The sequence below is a fragment of the Hemiscyllium ocellatum genome, chromosome 17, assembly GCF_020745735.1.
Source record: "Hemiscyllium ocellatum isolate sHemOce1 chromosome 17, sHemOce1.pat.X.cur, whole genome shotgun sequence".
In the NCBI taxonomy this organism is placed as follows: domain Eukaryota; kingdom Metazoa; phylum Chordata; class Chondrichthyes; order Orectolobiformes; family Hemiscylliidae; genus Hemiscyllium; species Hemiscyllium ocellatum.
Genome location: NC_083417.1, coordinates 57,563,485 through 57,578,354, shown reverse-complemented (window position 1 = coordinate 57,578,354; position 14,870 = coordinate 57,563,485). Strand labels below are relative to the sequence as shown.

At 43.8% G+C, this 14,870-nt stretch overlaps 1 protein-coding gene across 1 annotated transcript in view; it reads left to right on the top strand.

Moving 5' to 3' along the window:
* Positions 1–902: 902 nt before the first annotated feature.
* The window catches only part of snrkb (SNF related kinase b), a 122,584-nt gene continuing 108,616 nt past the window's right edge, over positions 903–14,870 (top strand). Inside the window, exons 1-2 of the mRNA XM_060838196.1 lie at positions 903–1,124; positions 1,456–2,142. Of these exons, the coding sequence (XP_060694179.1) occupies positions 1,554–2,142 (589 nt within the window). The 5' untranslated portion in view covers positions 903–1,124; positions 1,456–1,553. The remainder of the gene's footprint in view (positions 1,125–1,455; positions 2,143–14,870) is intronic.

Sequence of the window (14,870 nt, the reverse complement as noted above, 5' to 3'; positions counted from 1 at the left end):
GGTTGCACGGTCCCATTCAAACCCAACATGACTTTACACACTGAATGGATGCCCAGGCTGGGGAATTTGTGTGTAGGGCCCACAGCATCTTCTAGCACTACCGTGAAAGCAACGAGAAAGACTAGTCAATGTCCCACTGACCGGGGTAAAGAGAGGTTTAAATGGGAGGAAAGGGATTGACAATGTGAAGAACTGGGGAAGAACACGACGGTGATGGGCGAGTGGAACTTAGAGCCAGAAACTGGTTGCTGGCAGATGAGGGCTGGAGATCTGTCGTATTCCAGAGTCTGGACAGAGTAAATGGGGGGACAATGGTCCCATGTGAAAGGGTCGAGATGGCGGGGGAACAGATTTAAAGTAAACGCAGCGAAAAAAAAACTGAGATCAATCTTTGTCACACAATGAATGGTTAGAACTAAAGAGCAGGAATAGGCCATTCGGCCCATCGAGTCTGCTCCACCATTTGGCAGCATCATGGCTGATCTTAGTATTGAAATGCATTGTTTGTGTGGGGGGGGGGGGTGTCGAAAAGTGTGTCGCTGGAAAAAGTACAGCAGGTCGGGTAGCATCCGTGCAGCAGGAGGGTCCATCTTTCAGGTCGGAACCGGGAACGTGGACTCTCCTGCTCTTATGCTGCTGCGCTTTTTCGAGCTCCACATTTTACCGGCTCTGATGGACTGAAAAGGCTGTTCTAACAAACGGGTGTGCAAATCCCAGCTGTCATCCAGAAGCGTGGTGTGTGTGTGTGTGTAAATGTCCCCTTCCATTGTGTAGCGCCGGGGCTGTGGGGAAGCAGTACTGTGTCAGTCTCTGTGTTGGGAGAGCACAGTGTGAGGCTCGAACCATACTCTGCCGCTAGTGGTCATTATCATTGACGTCAATAGGGAGACGCAGATGTGGGGCTCGGATTTCCGCAAAGCAGCAACACACACACACACCGAGAGAGAGAGAGCTCTGCAGAGAGAGATCCCAGGCTGGCCGTCTGAGCCAATGTCAGTCATGGCTGCAAGAAGCAGGGGTTGAAGGTGCCGTGCCTGCCCAGTTCCCCGGGAGCTGCAGCTGCTGCTGTCGCTGAATTGGAAGCGGACAGAGCCCAGCCAGAGAGCGGGAGCACCGCACTGCAGGTGAGTTCGCCTCCCACTTGAAGCGGCGCTAGTCTTTACCTGGGGCTGCTGTTCTCTTCTGAAGCTCACCGCATCTCCAGACCCCTCTCTCACACACACACACACACCCGGCTCCAATTTTACTCCACTCTGCCTTTTTTTAAAAAAAAAAGAAAGTTAGTTAGTCATTTATTTCTATCCCTCTAGGTGAGCACCAAGTCTAATGCAATCTGTGACATTGAGATTGACTCAGATAGCGTTCAGCCTGGAGGGGAGGCGAGGGCTTTGCATCGGTCCGGGAGGGTTGAACCAATCTCCTCACCTTGTTTTGCTGCCTCCTCTCTCTCTCTAGATCCAAGGGGAAAGGGGTGAGAGAGTCCAGCCCTCCGACCACTACAGGCGCCCAACCTCACCCCACTTCCCCCCACTCAACCGCAGAGAGAGGGTGACATGGCCGGGCTGAGGCATTGCTATGACGGTAAGATCGCCGGACTTTACGACCTGGATAAGACCCTGGGGAAGGGTCACTACGCCGTGGTGAAGTTGGCCCGGCACGTCTTCACCGGCGAGAAAGTGGCCGTCAAAGTGATCGACAAAACCAAGCTGGACAAGTCAGCGACAGGGCACCTCCTGCAGGAAGTGAGGTGTATGAAGTTGGTCCAGCACCCCAATGTGGTCAGGCTGTACGAGGTGATTGACACCCAGACCAAGCTCTACCTGATCCTGGAGCTGGGAGACGGCGGGGATATGTTCGACTACATCATGAACCACGAGAGGGGGCTCTCCGAGGACCGAGCCAAGACTTACTTCGCCCAGATCGTCCACGCCATCTCCTACTGCCACAAGTTGCATGTGGTGCACCGAGACCTGAAGCCGGAGAATGTGGTGTTCTTCAAAGACCAAGGGGTGGTCAAACTCACCGATTTCGGCTTCAGCAACCGATTCCAACCCGGCAAGATGCTGACCACAAGCTGCGGCTCCCTGGCTTACTCAGCGCCAGAGATCTTGCTGGGAGATGAATACGATGCACCTGCGGTGGGTGAGTAGACCAGCTCCGGTTGGGGTCCTGCAGCCCACTCTCTCACGTTGCACATGCCAAGAAAAAAGACAAGCATGTTTGATCCGTGCAGCCTGCGCCTGAACCCCACACCGCTAGCAGTGCACACTCTCTAAATAACAGACTGCACAATGAGAGACCCTCAGTCACTTGCCCATGGTAACTGTCAGGCTAGCAACACGAATGATGCAATTAGAGTATGAGAAGCCGAGCTTGGCTCTGTTTTTACTGCCACTCTCTCTCTCTCTCTCACACGCACACAATTGTAGAAATATGAATGGAACTCATCTGCCAATCAGGTTTAATCAACAAAAGGATAGTAACATTGTAGTAACACTGGAGGTTGAATGAAAATTCTGGGATTGCTGGTAGTTTGTTCCCCCTATTGTCTGGTGGCCATTGGAATAGAGATTGAAAAAGGTTTTGCTGCTCCTGATGTATCAATGACATTGGATCTTTCAACCAAACGCAACAGCTCTGGTCATCCCATTAAAAGGGACACCACCTCCTCGCTTCGCAAACACGTGACTGAAAGTTGCACTCATTTACAGTTCACTTCGCACCAAAAGCGACATCATAGAATCATAGAGATGTACAGCACGGAAACAGACCCTTTGGTCCAACCTGTCCATGCCAACCAGATATCCCAACCCAATCTAGTCCCACCTGCCAGCTCCCGGCCCATATCCCTCCAAACCCTTCTTATTCATATAACCATCCAAATGTCTCTTAAATGTTGCAATTATACCAGCCTCCACCACATCCTCTGGCAGCTCGTTCCATACATGTACCACCCTCTGCGTGAAAAAGTTGCCTCTTAGGCCTTCTTTTTATCTTTCTCCTCTCACCCTAAATCTATGCCCTCTAGTTCTGGACTCCCCAACTCCAGGGAAAAGACTTTGCCTATTTATCCTATCCAAGCCCCTTATAATTTTGTAAACCTCTATAAGGTCACCCCTCAGCCTCCGACGCTTCAGGTAAATAAGACCCTGCCTGTTCAGCCTCTCCCTGTAGCCCAGATCCTCCAACGCTGGCAACATCCTTGTAAATCTTTTCTGAATCATTTCAAGGTTCACAACATCTTTCCGATAGGAAGGAAACCAGAATTGCACGCAATATTCCAACAGTGGCCAAAGCAATGTCCTGTACAGCCGCAACATGACCTCCCAACTCCTGTACTCAGTACTCTGACCAATAAAGGAAAACTTACCAAATGCCGCCTTCACTATCCTATCTACCTGCGACTCCACTTTCAAGGAGGTATGAACCTGCACTCCAAGGTCTCTTTGTTCAGCAACACTCCCTAGAACCTTACCATTAAGTGTATAAGTCCTGTTAAGATTCGCTTTCCCAAAATGCAGCACCTCACAGTTATCTGAATTAAACTCCATCTGCCATTTCTCAGCCATTGGCCCATCTGGTCAAGATCCTGTTGTAATCTGAGATAACCCTCTTCGCTGTCCACTACACCTCCAATTTTGATGTCATCTGCAAACTTACTAACTGTACCTCTTATGCTCGCATCCAAATCATTTATGTAAATGATGAAAAGTAGAGGGCCCATCACTGATCCTTGTGGCACTCCACTGGTCACAGGCCCTCCAGTCTGAAAAACAATCCTCACCACCACCCTCTGTCTTCTACCTTTGAGCCAGTTCTATATCCAAATGGCTAGTTCTCCCTGTATTCCATGAGATCTAACCTTGTTAATCAGGAACCTTGTTGAACGTCTTACTGAAGTCCATATAAATCACATCTACTACTCTGCCCTCACCAATCTTCTTTGTTACTTCATTAAAAAAGTCAATCAGATTTGTGATACATTATTTCCCAAGCACAAAGCCATGTTGATTATTCCAACTCAGTCCTTGCCTTTCCAAATACATGTACATCCCATCCCTCAGGATTCCCTCCAACAACTTGCCCACCACCAATGTCAGACTCATTGGTCTATGGTTTCCTGGCTTGTCCTTAGCACCCTTCTTAAACAGTGGCATCACGTTAGCCAACCTCCAGTCTTCGAGCATCTCACAAATATCTCAGTAAGAGGCCCAGCAATCACTTCTCTAGCTTCCCACAGAGTTCTCAGGTACACCTGATCAGGTCCTGGGGATTTAGCCACCTTTTTAACTGTTTCAAGACATCCAGAACTTCCTCCTTTGTAATCTGGACATTTTGCAAGATGTCACCATCTACTTCCCTACAGTCTATCTTCCATATCCTTTTCCACAGTAAATACTGATGCAAAATATTCACTTAGTATCTCCCCCCTTTTCTGTGGCTCCACACAAAGGCTGCCTTGCTGATCTTTGAGGGGCCCTATTCTCTCCCTAGTTACCCTTTTGTCCTTAATATATTTGTAAAACCCCTTTGAATTCTCCTTAATTCTATTTGCCAAAACTATCTCATGTCCCCGTTTTGCCCTCCTGATTTCCCTCTTAAGTATATTCCTACTGCCTTTATACTCTTCTAAGGATTCACTTGATCTATCCTATCCGTAACTGACCTATGCTTCCTTCTTTTTCTTAATCAAACCCTCGATTTCTTTAGTCATCCAGCATTCCCTATAGTTACCAGCCTTCTCTTTCACCCTGACAGGAATAAACTTTCTCTGGACTCTTATCTCATTTCTGAAGGCTTCCCATTTTCCAGCCGTCCCTTTACCTGCGAACATCTGCCTCCAATCAGCTTTCGAAAGTTCTTGCCTAATACCGTCAAAATTGGCCTTTCTCCAATTTAAAACTTCAGCTTTTAGATCTGGTCTATCCTTTTCCATGACTATTTTAAAACGAATAGAATTATGGACACTGGCCCCAAAGTGCTCCCCCACTGACACCTTAGTCACCTGCCCTGCCTTATTTCCCAAGAGTAGGTCAAGTTTTGCACCTTCTCTAGTAGGTACATCCACATACTGAATCAGAAAATTGTCTTGTATACACTTAACAAATTCCTCTCCATCTAAACCTTTAACACTATGGCAGTCCCGGTTGATGTTTGGAAAGTTAAAATCCCTTACCATAATCACTCTATTCTTACAGATAGCTGAGATCTCTTTACAAATTTGTTTCTCAATTTCCTCTGATTATCGGGGGGTCTATAATACAATCCAATAAGGTGATCATGCCTTTCTTATTTCTCTGTTCCACCCAAATTACTTCCCTAGATGTATTTCTGGGAATATCCTCCCTTAGCACAGCTGTTATGCTATCCTTTATCAAAAATGCTACTCCCCCTCCTCTTTTGCCTCCCTTTCTATCCTTCCTGTAGCATTTGTATCCTGGAACATTCAGCTGCCAGTCCTGCCCATCCCTGAGCTATGTTTCCATAATTGCTATGATATCCCAGTCCCATGTTCCAAACCATGCCCTGAGTTCACCTGCCTTCCCTGTTAGGCCCTTTTGCATTGAAATAAATGCAGTTTAGTTTATTAATCCTACCTTGTCCCTGCCTGCCCTGATTGTTTGACTCACTTCTGTTCTCAGCTGTACCTGTCTCAGATCGATCTCTTTCCTCACTATCTCCCTGGGTCCCATCCCCTCCACCTTGCTAGTTTAAATCCTCCCAAGCAGTTCTAGCAAATTTCCCTGCCAGTATATTAGTCCCCTTCTTGTACAGGTCACTTCTACCCCAGAAGAGATTCCCATGATCCAAAAATGTGAATCCTTCTCCCATACACTCCTCAGCCATGCATTCATCTGCTCCATCCTCCTATTCCTGCCCTCACTAGCTTGTAGCACTGGGAGTAATCCAGATATTACTACCCCTGAGGACCTCCTTTTTTAAAATTCTACCTAACTCTCTGTAATCTCCCTTCAGAGCCTCAACCTTTTCCCTTCCAATGTCATTGGTTCCAGTGTGGACAATGACCTCCTGCTGGCCCCTCTTCCCCTGAGAACATTCTGCACCCTCTCTGAGACATCCTTGATCCTGGCACTAGAAAAACAACACACCATTCTGCTTTTTCTCTGCTGGCCACAGAAATGTCTGTCTGTACCTCGGACTACAGAATCCCCTAACACAATTGATCTATTGGAAGCCGACGTACCCCTTGTTGCATTAGAGCCAGTCTCAATACCAGAAACTTGGCTGTTCGTGCTACGTTCCCCCGAGAATCCATCACCGCCAACGTTTTCCAAAGCAGCATACCTGTTTGAAATGGGTATATCCACAAAAGACTCCTGCTCAGCTGCCTACCTCTCTTACCCTTCCTGGAATTAACCCATCTATCTGACTCTATCTGAGACTTCCCCTCTTTCCACCCCCCCCCGCCCCCGCCCCCCCCCCAACCTTTCTATAACTGCCATCCATCACATGCTGTTGCAAATTCCTCATCGCTTCTATTTGTCTCTCTAACCGATCCACTCGATCTGATAAGATTCGCATCCAACAGCATTTATGGCAGATATAATCCGCAGTAACCCTTAAACTCACTTTAAACTCCCGCATCTGACAAGTAGTACATATCACTGCAAAGGCCATTTTTGCTCCTTCACAACCTACAGACCCAGAAAATAACACCGTCTTATTCCTCTACAAACACTGCCCCAGGTTAGATTAATAGCTATGGCTTATATTTTAAGTTTTAATCAAGAAACTTATCTCCAAAAATATATAATCAAAGAATCCACTGTACCCACTACTGCAGCCTTTCTATTGGACAGACTTAAAACAACAATTAACTTATCTGATTCTGTGCTGTGAACTTCGCCCAACAGTTCCTCCAAGATTAGTGTGAATTTCACTTTGTTAATTTTCCCAGATGCACTCCGATGTCCAGCAATACACGAATTCAAACAGTGGTAACTGTGTGTGTCTCTCTCTCTCTCTCTCTCTCTCTCTCTCTCTCTCTCTCTCTCTCTCTCTCTCTCTCTCTCTCTCTCTCTCTCTCTCTCTCTCTCTCTCTCTCTCCTGCACTGTCCTCACCTTGGCTTCCTTTGTCTGCCCTTCTCCCTTTTAAACTGCTGTTGTTTTGACTTTTTTTTCCAAAGTTCCAAAACAACACAACAGCATATAAAACAGTCATTGCTGCTCCTGGAATTCAAGGAAAATACCTCAGCAAAAAAGGAGCAGCTCTTTCAGCCAGAAATTTTTCCAAGTTTCTATCTTCCTCCCCAGTCCCCACCATTTATTTCCACAAAGACAAGGCCATTCACTTAAGAAGCCTTGTGAATAATTTGACTTGCCTGCCCCACTTACCAGAACTGTGGTCAAGCAATAGGTATAACCCAAACCCAACCTTTGTACTGAGTCAGTGATTTAAAAATAGAGACTCACCCACTTAAGATAGAGATACGGCTTTTTTCTAAAATCAGTGTTTACTGTGGAAAAGGACATGGAAGTTATCAAATGTCCGGAAATGGATGGTGACATCTTGAAAAAATGTCCATCTTACAGAGGTGGCGTTACTGGATGTCTTGAAATCATAAAAGTGGATAGATCCCCAGGACCTGATCAGGGGTACCCTAGAACTCTGTGGGAAGCTAGGGAAGTGATTGCTGGGCCTCTTGCTGAGATACTTGCATCATCGATAGTCACAGGTGAGGTGCCGGAAGACTGGAGGTTGGCAAACGTGGTGCCACTCTTTAAGAGTGGTAAGGAAAAGCCAGGGAACTATAGACCAGTGAGCCTGACGTTGGTGGTGGGCAAGTTGTTGGAGGGAATCTTGAGGGCAGGATTTGCATGTATTTGGAAAGGCAAGGACTGATTAGGATAATCAACATGGTTTTGTGCGTGGGAAATAATGTCTCATGAACTTGATTTAAGTTTTTTGAAGAAGTAACAAAGAGGATTGAAGAAGGCAGAGTGGCAGACGTAATCTATATGGACTTCAATAAGGCGTTCGAGGTTCTTCAAGGGAGACTGGTTAGATCTCATGAATACAGGGAATATTAACCATTTGGATAGAGAACTGGGTCAGAGAAGACAGATGGTGATGGTGGAGAGTTGCCTTTCAGACTGGAGGCCTGTGACCAGTGGAGTGCCACAAGGATCGGTGCTGGGTCCACTGCTTTTTGTCATTTATATAAATGATTTGGATGTGAAAATAGATAGTATAGTTAGATGACATCAACATTGGAGGTGTAGTGGACAATGAAGTTGATTACCTCAGAGTGTAATGGGATCTTGATCAGATGGGCCAATGGGCTGGCAAGTGGCAAATGGAATTTAATTTAGATAAATGTGAGGTGCTGCATTTTGGAAAAGCAAATCCGAGCAGGACTTTGTACTTAATGGTAAGGTCCTAGGGAGTGTTTCTGAACAAAATTACCTTGGCGTGCAGATTCATAGCTCCTTGAAAGTAGTCGCAGGTGGATAGGATAGTGAAGAAGGCATTTGGTATGCTTTCCTTTATTGGTCAGAGTATTGAGTATAGGAATTGGGAGGTCATGTTGCAACTGTACAGGACGTTGGTTAGGCCACTGTTGGAATATTGTGTGCACTTCTGGTCTCCTTCCTATCGGAAGGATGTTGCAAAAAATGAAAGGGTTCAGAAAAGATTTACAAGGATGTTGCCAGGGTTGGAGGATTGGAGCTATAGGGAGAGGCTGGGGCTGTTTTCCCTGGAATGTCGAGGGATGAGGAGTGACCTATAGAGGCTTACGAAATCACATGAGGCATGGATAGGATAAATAGAAAAGGTGTTTTCACTGGGGTGGGGGAGCCCAGAACTAGAGGGTATAGGTTTCGGGTGAGGGAGGGAACGATTATAAAAGGGACCTAAGGGGTAACTTTTTCAGAGGGTGGTGTGTGTATGAAATGAGCTGCCAGAGGTGGTGGAGGCTGGTACAGTTACAACATTTAAAAGGCATCTGCATGAGTCTCTGAATCGGAAGGGTTTAGAGGGATATGGGCCAAGTACTGGCAAATGGGATGAGATTAGTTTAGAATGTGTTTGGCATGGATGACTCTTTCTGTTTCTGTGCTGTACATCTCTGTGACTCTAAAACTATGAGGATTGAGAGTCTTTGGAATTCTCTCATTCAAAAGCTGGAAGCAGAGACCTTGAATATTTCTAAGGAAGATGTAGATTCTTGATAAGCGAGGGAACTTGAATAGTAAAAGGTTATGGGGGGGGGAGGTGGAAATATGGAGTAATCCGATCAGCCATGATCTTATTGAATGAAAGAGCAGACTTAAGGGGCCGATTGGCCTACTCCTCCTAACTTGTATGTTCTGTATGAGCAGCTCTGTAGGGACCATTGGGGATAATCCTGGATGGCGCCTCTTTTACCTTTTTCCTTTGCCCTTAATAAGTAAGCATAAGCCTTTAATCATGCATTTACTGAGCACAGAGCCATCTAGAGCAGAAAGAGGTCATTTGGCTCATTTGAGAGTTCTTTCTGGTCCAGATGCAATCAGCCCCACTCCCTGCTCCTTTCCCATTTGGCAGATCATTGGAGCTTATGGTCAGACACTAAAAATTGACTGACCAGCTCCAGAAACACGCTGGTGAAGCCCACTCACAGAAGATGTTAGCATTTATCTGTGCATCAACATTTAATAGATAAGGATGTATTTCTAAGTAGTGCTTCAAGAATAAATTGTCTTACTTTGGATTTGGAATGTGCTGGGTTATTATGCATTTATTTACTATAAGTAACATCACTAATAAATGACAGGGTAGAAATTTCTTGTATGAAGGTTATGTCACAAACAAATGATAGTGTGACAATCTGCATTTGGAGTTTGCAATTTTTCTTGAGTACTGATCAACATTACATATGCTTTCCTGCAGTGTCTTCATAGAGTGCAAGTATACCTCCACACTGATACCAATGGGTTGCGTTCATGCAGAAAAGTCCTAGTGTGAAACAGGGATGCATTTGGGGCTATATTGCATGTATCACGGAGTTTGACATTAAGGCATGCTGGAGTAGAGAAAGGAGTTATACTCTTGATTGTTTCTGGGAATGCTGATTCTCAGTACCAGAACTAGGGAAGTGTACACAGTTGCAGCTTAAACATCCTGTAATTTGCACAGAAAAGCTACCTAAAGGCCAACGTTCCAATCTGCCAGTCTTAGTGCTCGAGAAGGTACCATTAACACGCATCTATGATTCTATGGACCAGGCTCATTTCTGAAAAATTTTGGCATTTTAACTTAGGATTTTTCTGTAAAGTTGTTGCCAGATTGTTACAGACAATTCAGAAATCTTGAGAAATAGTTATGCATGTGAGGAAATACAAGGTTATGTTTTTGATACGCTGTATGAGAGTCCTTGGCCCCTGGGGTTATTAAATAGCAGCAGGATGTCCAGCAAGAAGGCTTTACACTCACTCACAAATTCTGAACTTGCATTATAACAATCATCAGGAAGAATGCCATTCTATTTTGATATTGTTGTGCCCCATTTGTCTTGAACCTGTATCAATAACATCAGTTAAAATCATTGTAAACTTAATACATCAAAAATACACTTGGTGGAAGTTGTATAAATACAGAAATTATAAGGTCCTTAATTGTCCAAAGAAGAAATGTTGGAATTACTCAGGTTACACAGCATTTGTGGAGGCAGGAACTGAATTAGCATTTCAGATTGTTACCAATTTTTTTTCAAATCAATGATCTTTTTTCACAAGGTCAGTCAATGATCTGAAATATTGACTCTCTCCACAGATGCCAGCGTACCCGCTAAGGATTTCTGTCATTTTATAACTTTATTTCAGATTTCCAGCATCCACAGTATTTTAATTTTATGTTCTTGTCTACAAGTTTTTACAAGCTGGATAATTATCATTTGTATGAATATGTAATTAGGGACTGAAGTTCATTCATTTTCTGCATGCAGTTGAATGTGATTATGCTGAAATGTCAAAGAATATTACCTGCAATAGTTTCTCAGTTATTTTACCATCAAGCTCAACTCATTCGGCAATGTAGAAGAGAGGAATGGAGGAGGGTTTAACACAGGCCCATAATAGAATATTCTGCTGATACTATCCCAATGTTTTTGCAGAGACAAATTAAGCACTTGCTTTCTTGTTGAGCTCAGGACTTGATCCCTGAACAGATGTTGAATTTCACTGCGCTTCTAGTCGTAGCTATACATCATAGACACTAGCCATGTATTTTCCCATCTCTTTTTTTTTTAATTTTGAAATTCAATTATGGCAGAATAACATAAGCCAAAACATCAGCAAAACTCTGCTGCCCTCATCCTAACTTGCATCAAGCCCCACTCTCTCATCATCCCTATGCTTGCTGATGTACATTGGTTTTCAGTCCAGCATCACTTCAAACATAGAATTACAATTCATATATTCAACTCGTTCCATAGAATTATCTCTCCCTGTATGTATAGCTTCTTAAAACCTTTCAATTTTGGCCTCTTGTGCATCTCTATTTTCTTCCTTGACATCCCATTTTCTTCCCATCATTAGTGACTGCATCTTAAGCTGTTTAGGTCTAAGTTCTGGTATAAGTCTCTACTATTCTTGCTCCTGATTTTAAAAGAATTCTTACTTATTTTTGACAAGTCTCTTGCACTTAATGGCTCCTTCTATGAATTGGTGTCATTTTGTTCACCTGATTGTGCTCCTATTAAGCACCTTAGGATATATTACCCTGTTATAGAAGCTCCTTAACTGTGTGCTATATAAGGCCTCTTAAAAGAGAGTAACATTGTTTTGCAGGTTTCTGATGTATTTGTATAGGTGTAATGCTGTTGGAGGACAGTGGAGCCATTTCTCTTTCTCAAACAAAAGTTAGTTATGTAATGAGTAAGCTGGGCTGGAGCCAGATTGTGGTGTGGTTTGAATTCTGATAGCTGAAGGTTTTTGTCCTCATTACAATGCAACAAGAGTGAATGAGACAGTGCAATTATTCTCTGAATATTTCTCCACATAGATGGTGAAATGTTTCTCATCTCCACACTTGTCCACCATGCCCACTTCTTGGTGATCAGATTTCAAATTCTAAATGACCAAAGTAACTAAATTCCTTTCCCAAATGAATTGCCTTCTTCCTTTACATCCCATTTGGAAATGATCTGGCCAGTAAAGACTCTGATTTTGCATTTCCAGATTTGCTTTTGGTTTCTCTTAATGCACCATGAAGTAAAATAATGCCGTTTCTCTGTACAGATTGGCTAGATATAGACGAATTGGGCAAGTGAAAGTCTGCATTGATTCTCCGCTTGGATCGGCCTTTTGTTGAAACTATTTCGGATGTGTGTTTGAAAGGAGATCTTCAAACACACAGATCATTGATAAATGCCAGCAACAAAATAAGTTTCTCCCAAGCCCAGATCTCTTCCTGAATTCAGCCAGCCCACTGTGGAGAAACAAGAGACCTTTACTTCCCACTTCCTCATTCCTCAACTCTCTCAGGAAAATTGTTGTTGTGCAACCACTCAATGTTTGTTTCAGTGCAGATCCAAACCAATCGCTTTCGTTTCATCCTTGTTATTTTATTCACTTATGGCATGTGGGCATTTCTGCCTGGGCTAACATTTCTTTTTACCCATCTCGAGGGTAACTAAGGAATATGGCTTATAGAATCCCGACAGTGTGGAAACAGGCCTTTCAGCCCTCTAAAGGGTCTCTGAAGAGTAATCCACCCTGACTAATGCACCTAACCTACACATCCCTGAACACTATGAGCAATTTAGCATGGCCAATTCATCTAACCTGCACATCTTTGGATTGTGGGAGGAAATCTGCAAGCCTGGAGGAAACCCACACATACATGGGGCGAATGTGCAAACTCCAAACACAGTTGCCTGAAGCTGGAATTGAACCCAGGTCCCTGATGCTGTGAGGCAGCAGTGCTAACCATTGAGCCTTCCTGAACCACTGCTGTCCATTTTGGTTTAGTTAGACTCACGGTGCTGTTGGGAAGCGAGTTCAAGGCTTCTGATCCAGTGACACTGAGGGAACATAAGATATTTCCAATGAGTGGCTTGGAGGTGAACTCGCAGGTGGAGTGTTCCACACAGATGATGCTTAATACTGGTAAAAGGAGAGAAAAATACTTAAAATGGTCCAAAGTTATCCTGATTTCTCCTACAGTTAAGTCTGTATTGCTGCAACAGCATATATTATAAGACACTGTCTTGGTCCATGGGGCAGGCACAGCTACCTGAGTGTGATATGGTACCCAGCTGATCTTCAGAGCAAGTGACATTTTCAAAAACAGAAAGAAATGACGGCGTGGACTAAGTGGTTAATAAATGTACAAAAGCTGCAGTGTGGCTGCATGCCACTCATACCTCCAATGCTTTAATAATTACAAGTCCCAGTCAGCTAAATGTGATTGTTTGACAGCAGCAACAGCATTCCTATCTGCCTTGTCCTCCGGTTGCCAGGGTTGTAAGGTTCTTTAGAGTGACTTGCATTAATATATCATGTCTTTTATAACCTCTGGTTGTCCAAAAACGCTTTACAGTCAACAAGGCATTTTTGAAGTGTTGTAACTGAGTAGTTAGGCTATGAATTGTCCTACCACAAGAATAGTTGAAATGGATAGCATTAATACATTTAAAGAGGAAGCTAGATAAGTATGTGAAGAAGAAAGGAATTGAAAGCGATTCTGAGATAGTGAAAGAAGACTCATGGTGTGTGCATGTTAACATTTGGGTCAGTGGTCTTTTTCAGTACTGTAGGTTCCATGTGAGAAACACAGCAGATTAGGTACTCTCCTTTCATTTGCTGAGCTTGTAAATACTTAATGCACGGTGTTGGTTTAAAGGGCAATGCTGCCATATTGGAGGGACCTGTACTTGAGCCTCTGCTTTAACTGCATCAGCACATTATTTGAGAAAGCAGTGATCTGGCTGTTGCTGAGTAAGCATTGCATTTTATTGCTGTTGATAACCTTGTCCATTAGTTTATGATGCTGAGCTGTCAGAGAAAATCAAAAATTCCTGCTGTGCTGAATTGGCTGTTTTTATTAATAAGCCAGAGTTGCAAAGGGATGATATAATGAGGCCTCAACATTTCTGTCCTCAAGTGATGGAGACATAAGTCCAAGCTCCTGCCTTTAATTAATTGCTATACACTATATACTGACACTTACTGGAAAGTAAACATTGAGTGACAATGAAATTGGGTTCTGTTGCCATGAATTAACAAGTGAACAATTTGCTTTCTGTATCACTGAAGAAACGCAAAACCTTAGGGACAATCGGCACTTTCAATAAGAAATGTGAGAAACCGTTTCACCAAGGCTTCGTGCAGAACAAAGTTGATAGACTTCTAATGGGACATAACTTGTAGGACTGTGGGGAAAGGTCTTGGGAGCGAGTTGTATTGCAGAGCTAGTGCAGACTTAACGGGCTGAAAGTTTCCAGCACAGAAACAGACTGTCGTTGATTCAGTAGGGGGCAGGGAAGTGGAAAGTACATCCAGTTCCAATTCCTTTTCAACAATGGGATGGATTGCAACTCTGCTGCTGTGTTTTTACTTGGACAATCTTGAAGAGCTTTCTGGGTGAGGCTATTGCAATATCCTTTTCTCCTACAGGTGAATGATATAGAAATTATGTTCCTTCTAATTATCTGGGCTTTGCATAACTTCATTTTGTTTTGCACCTCATTTCACTAAATTTCAATATCATTTTCCTTTTCTATTGAGTACGAGTCGACACTTTGGAACAAGTTGTTCCTGAACTCAGAATCTGATTCCCACTCCACACAATGGATGTTCTGGGAGATGGAGAATGCCTCACTATGTGGTTACCAATGAGCCAAACCACAGGTCAGGTGAGGAAA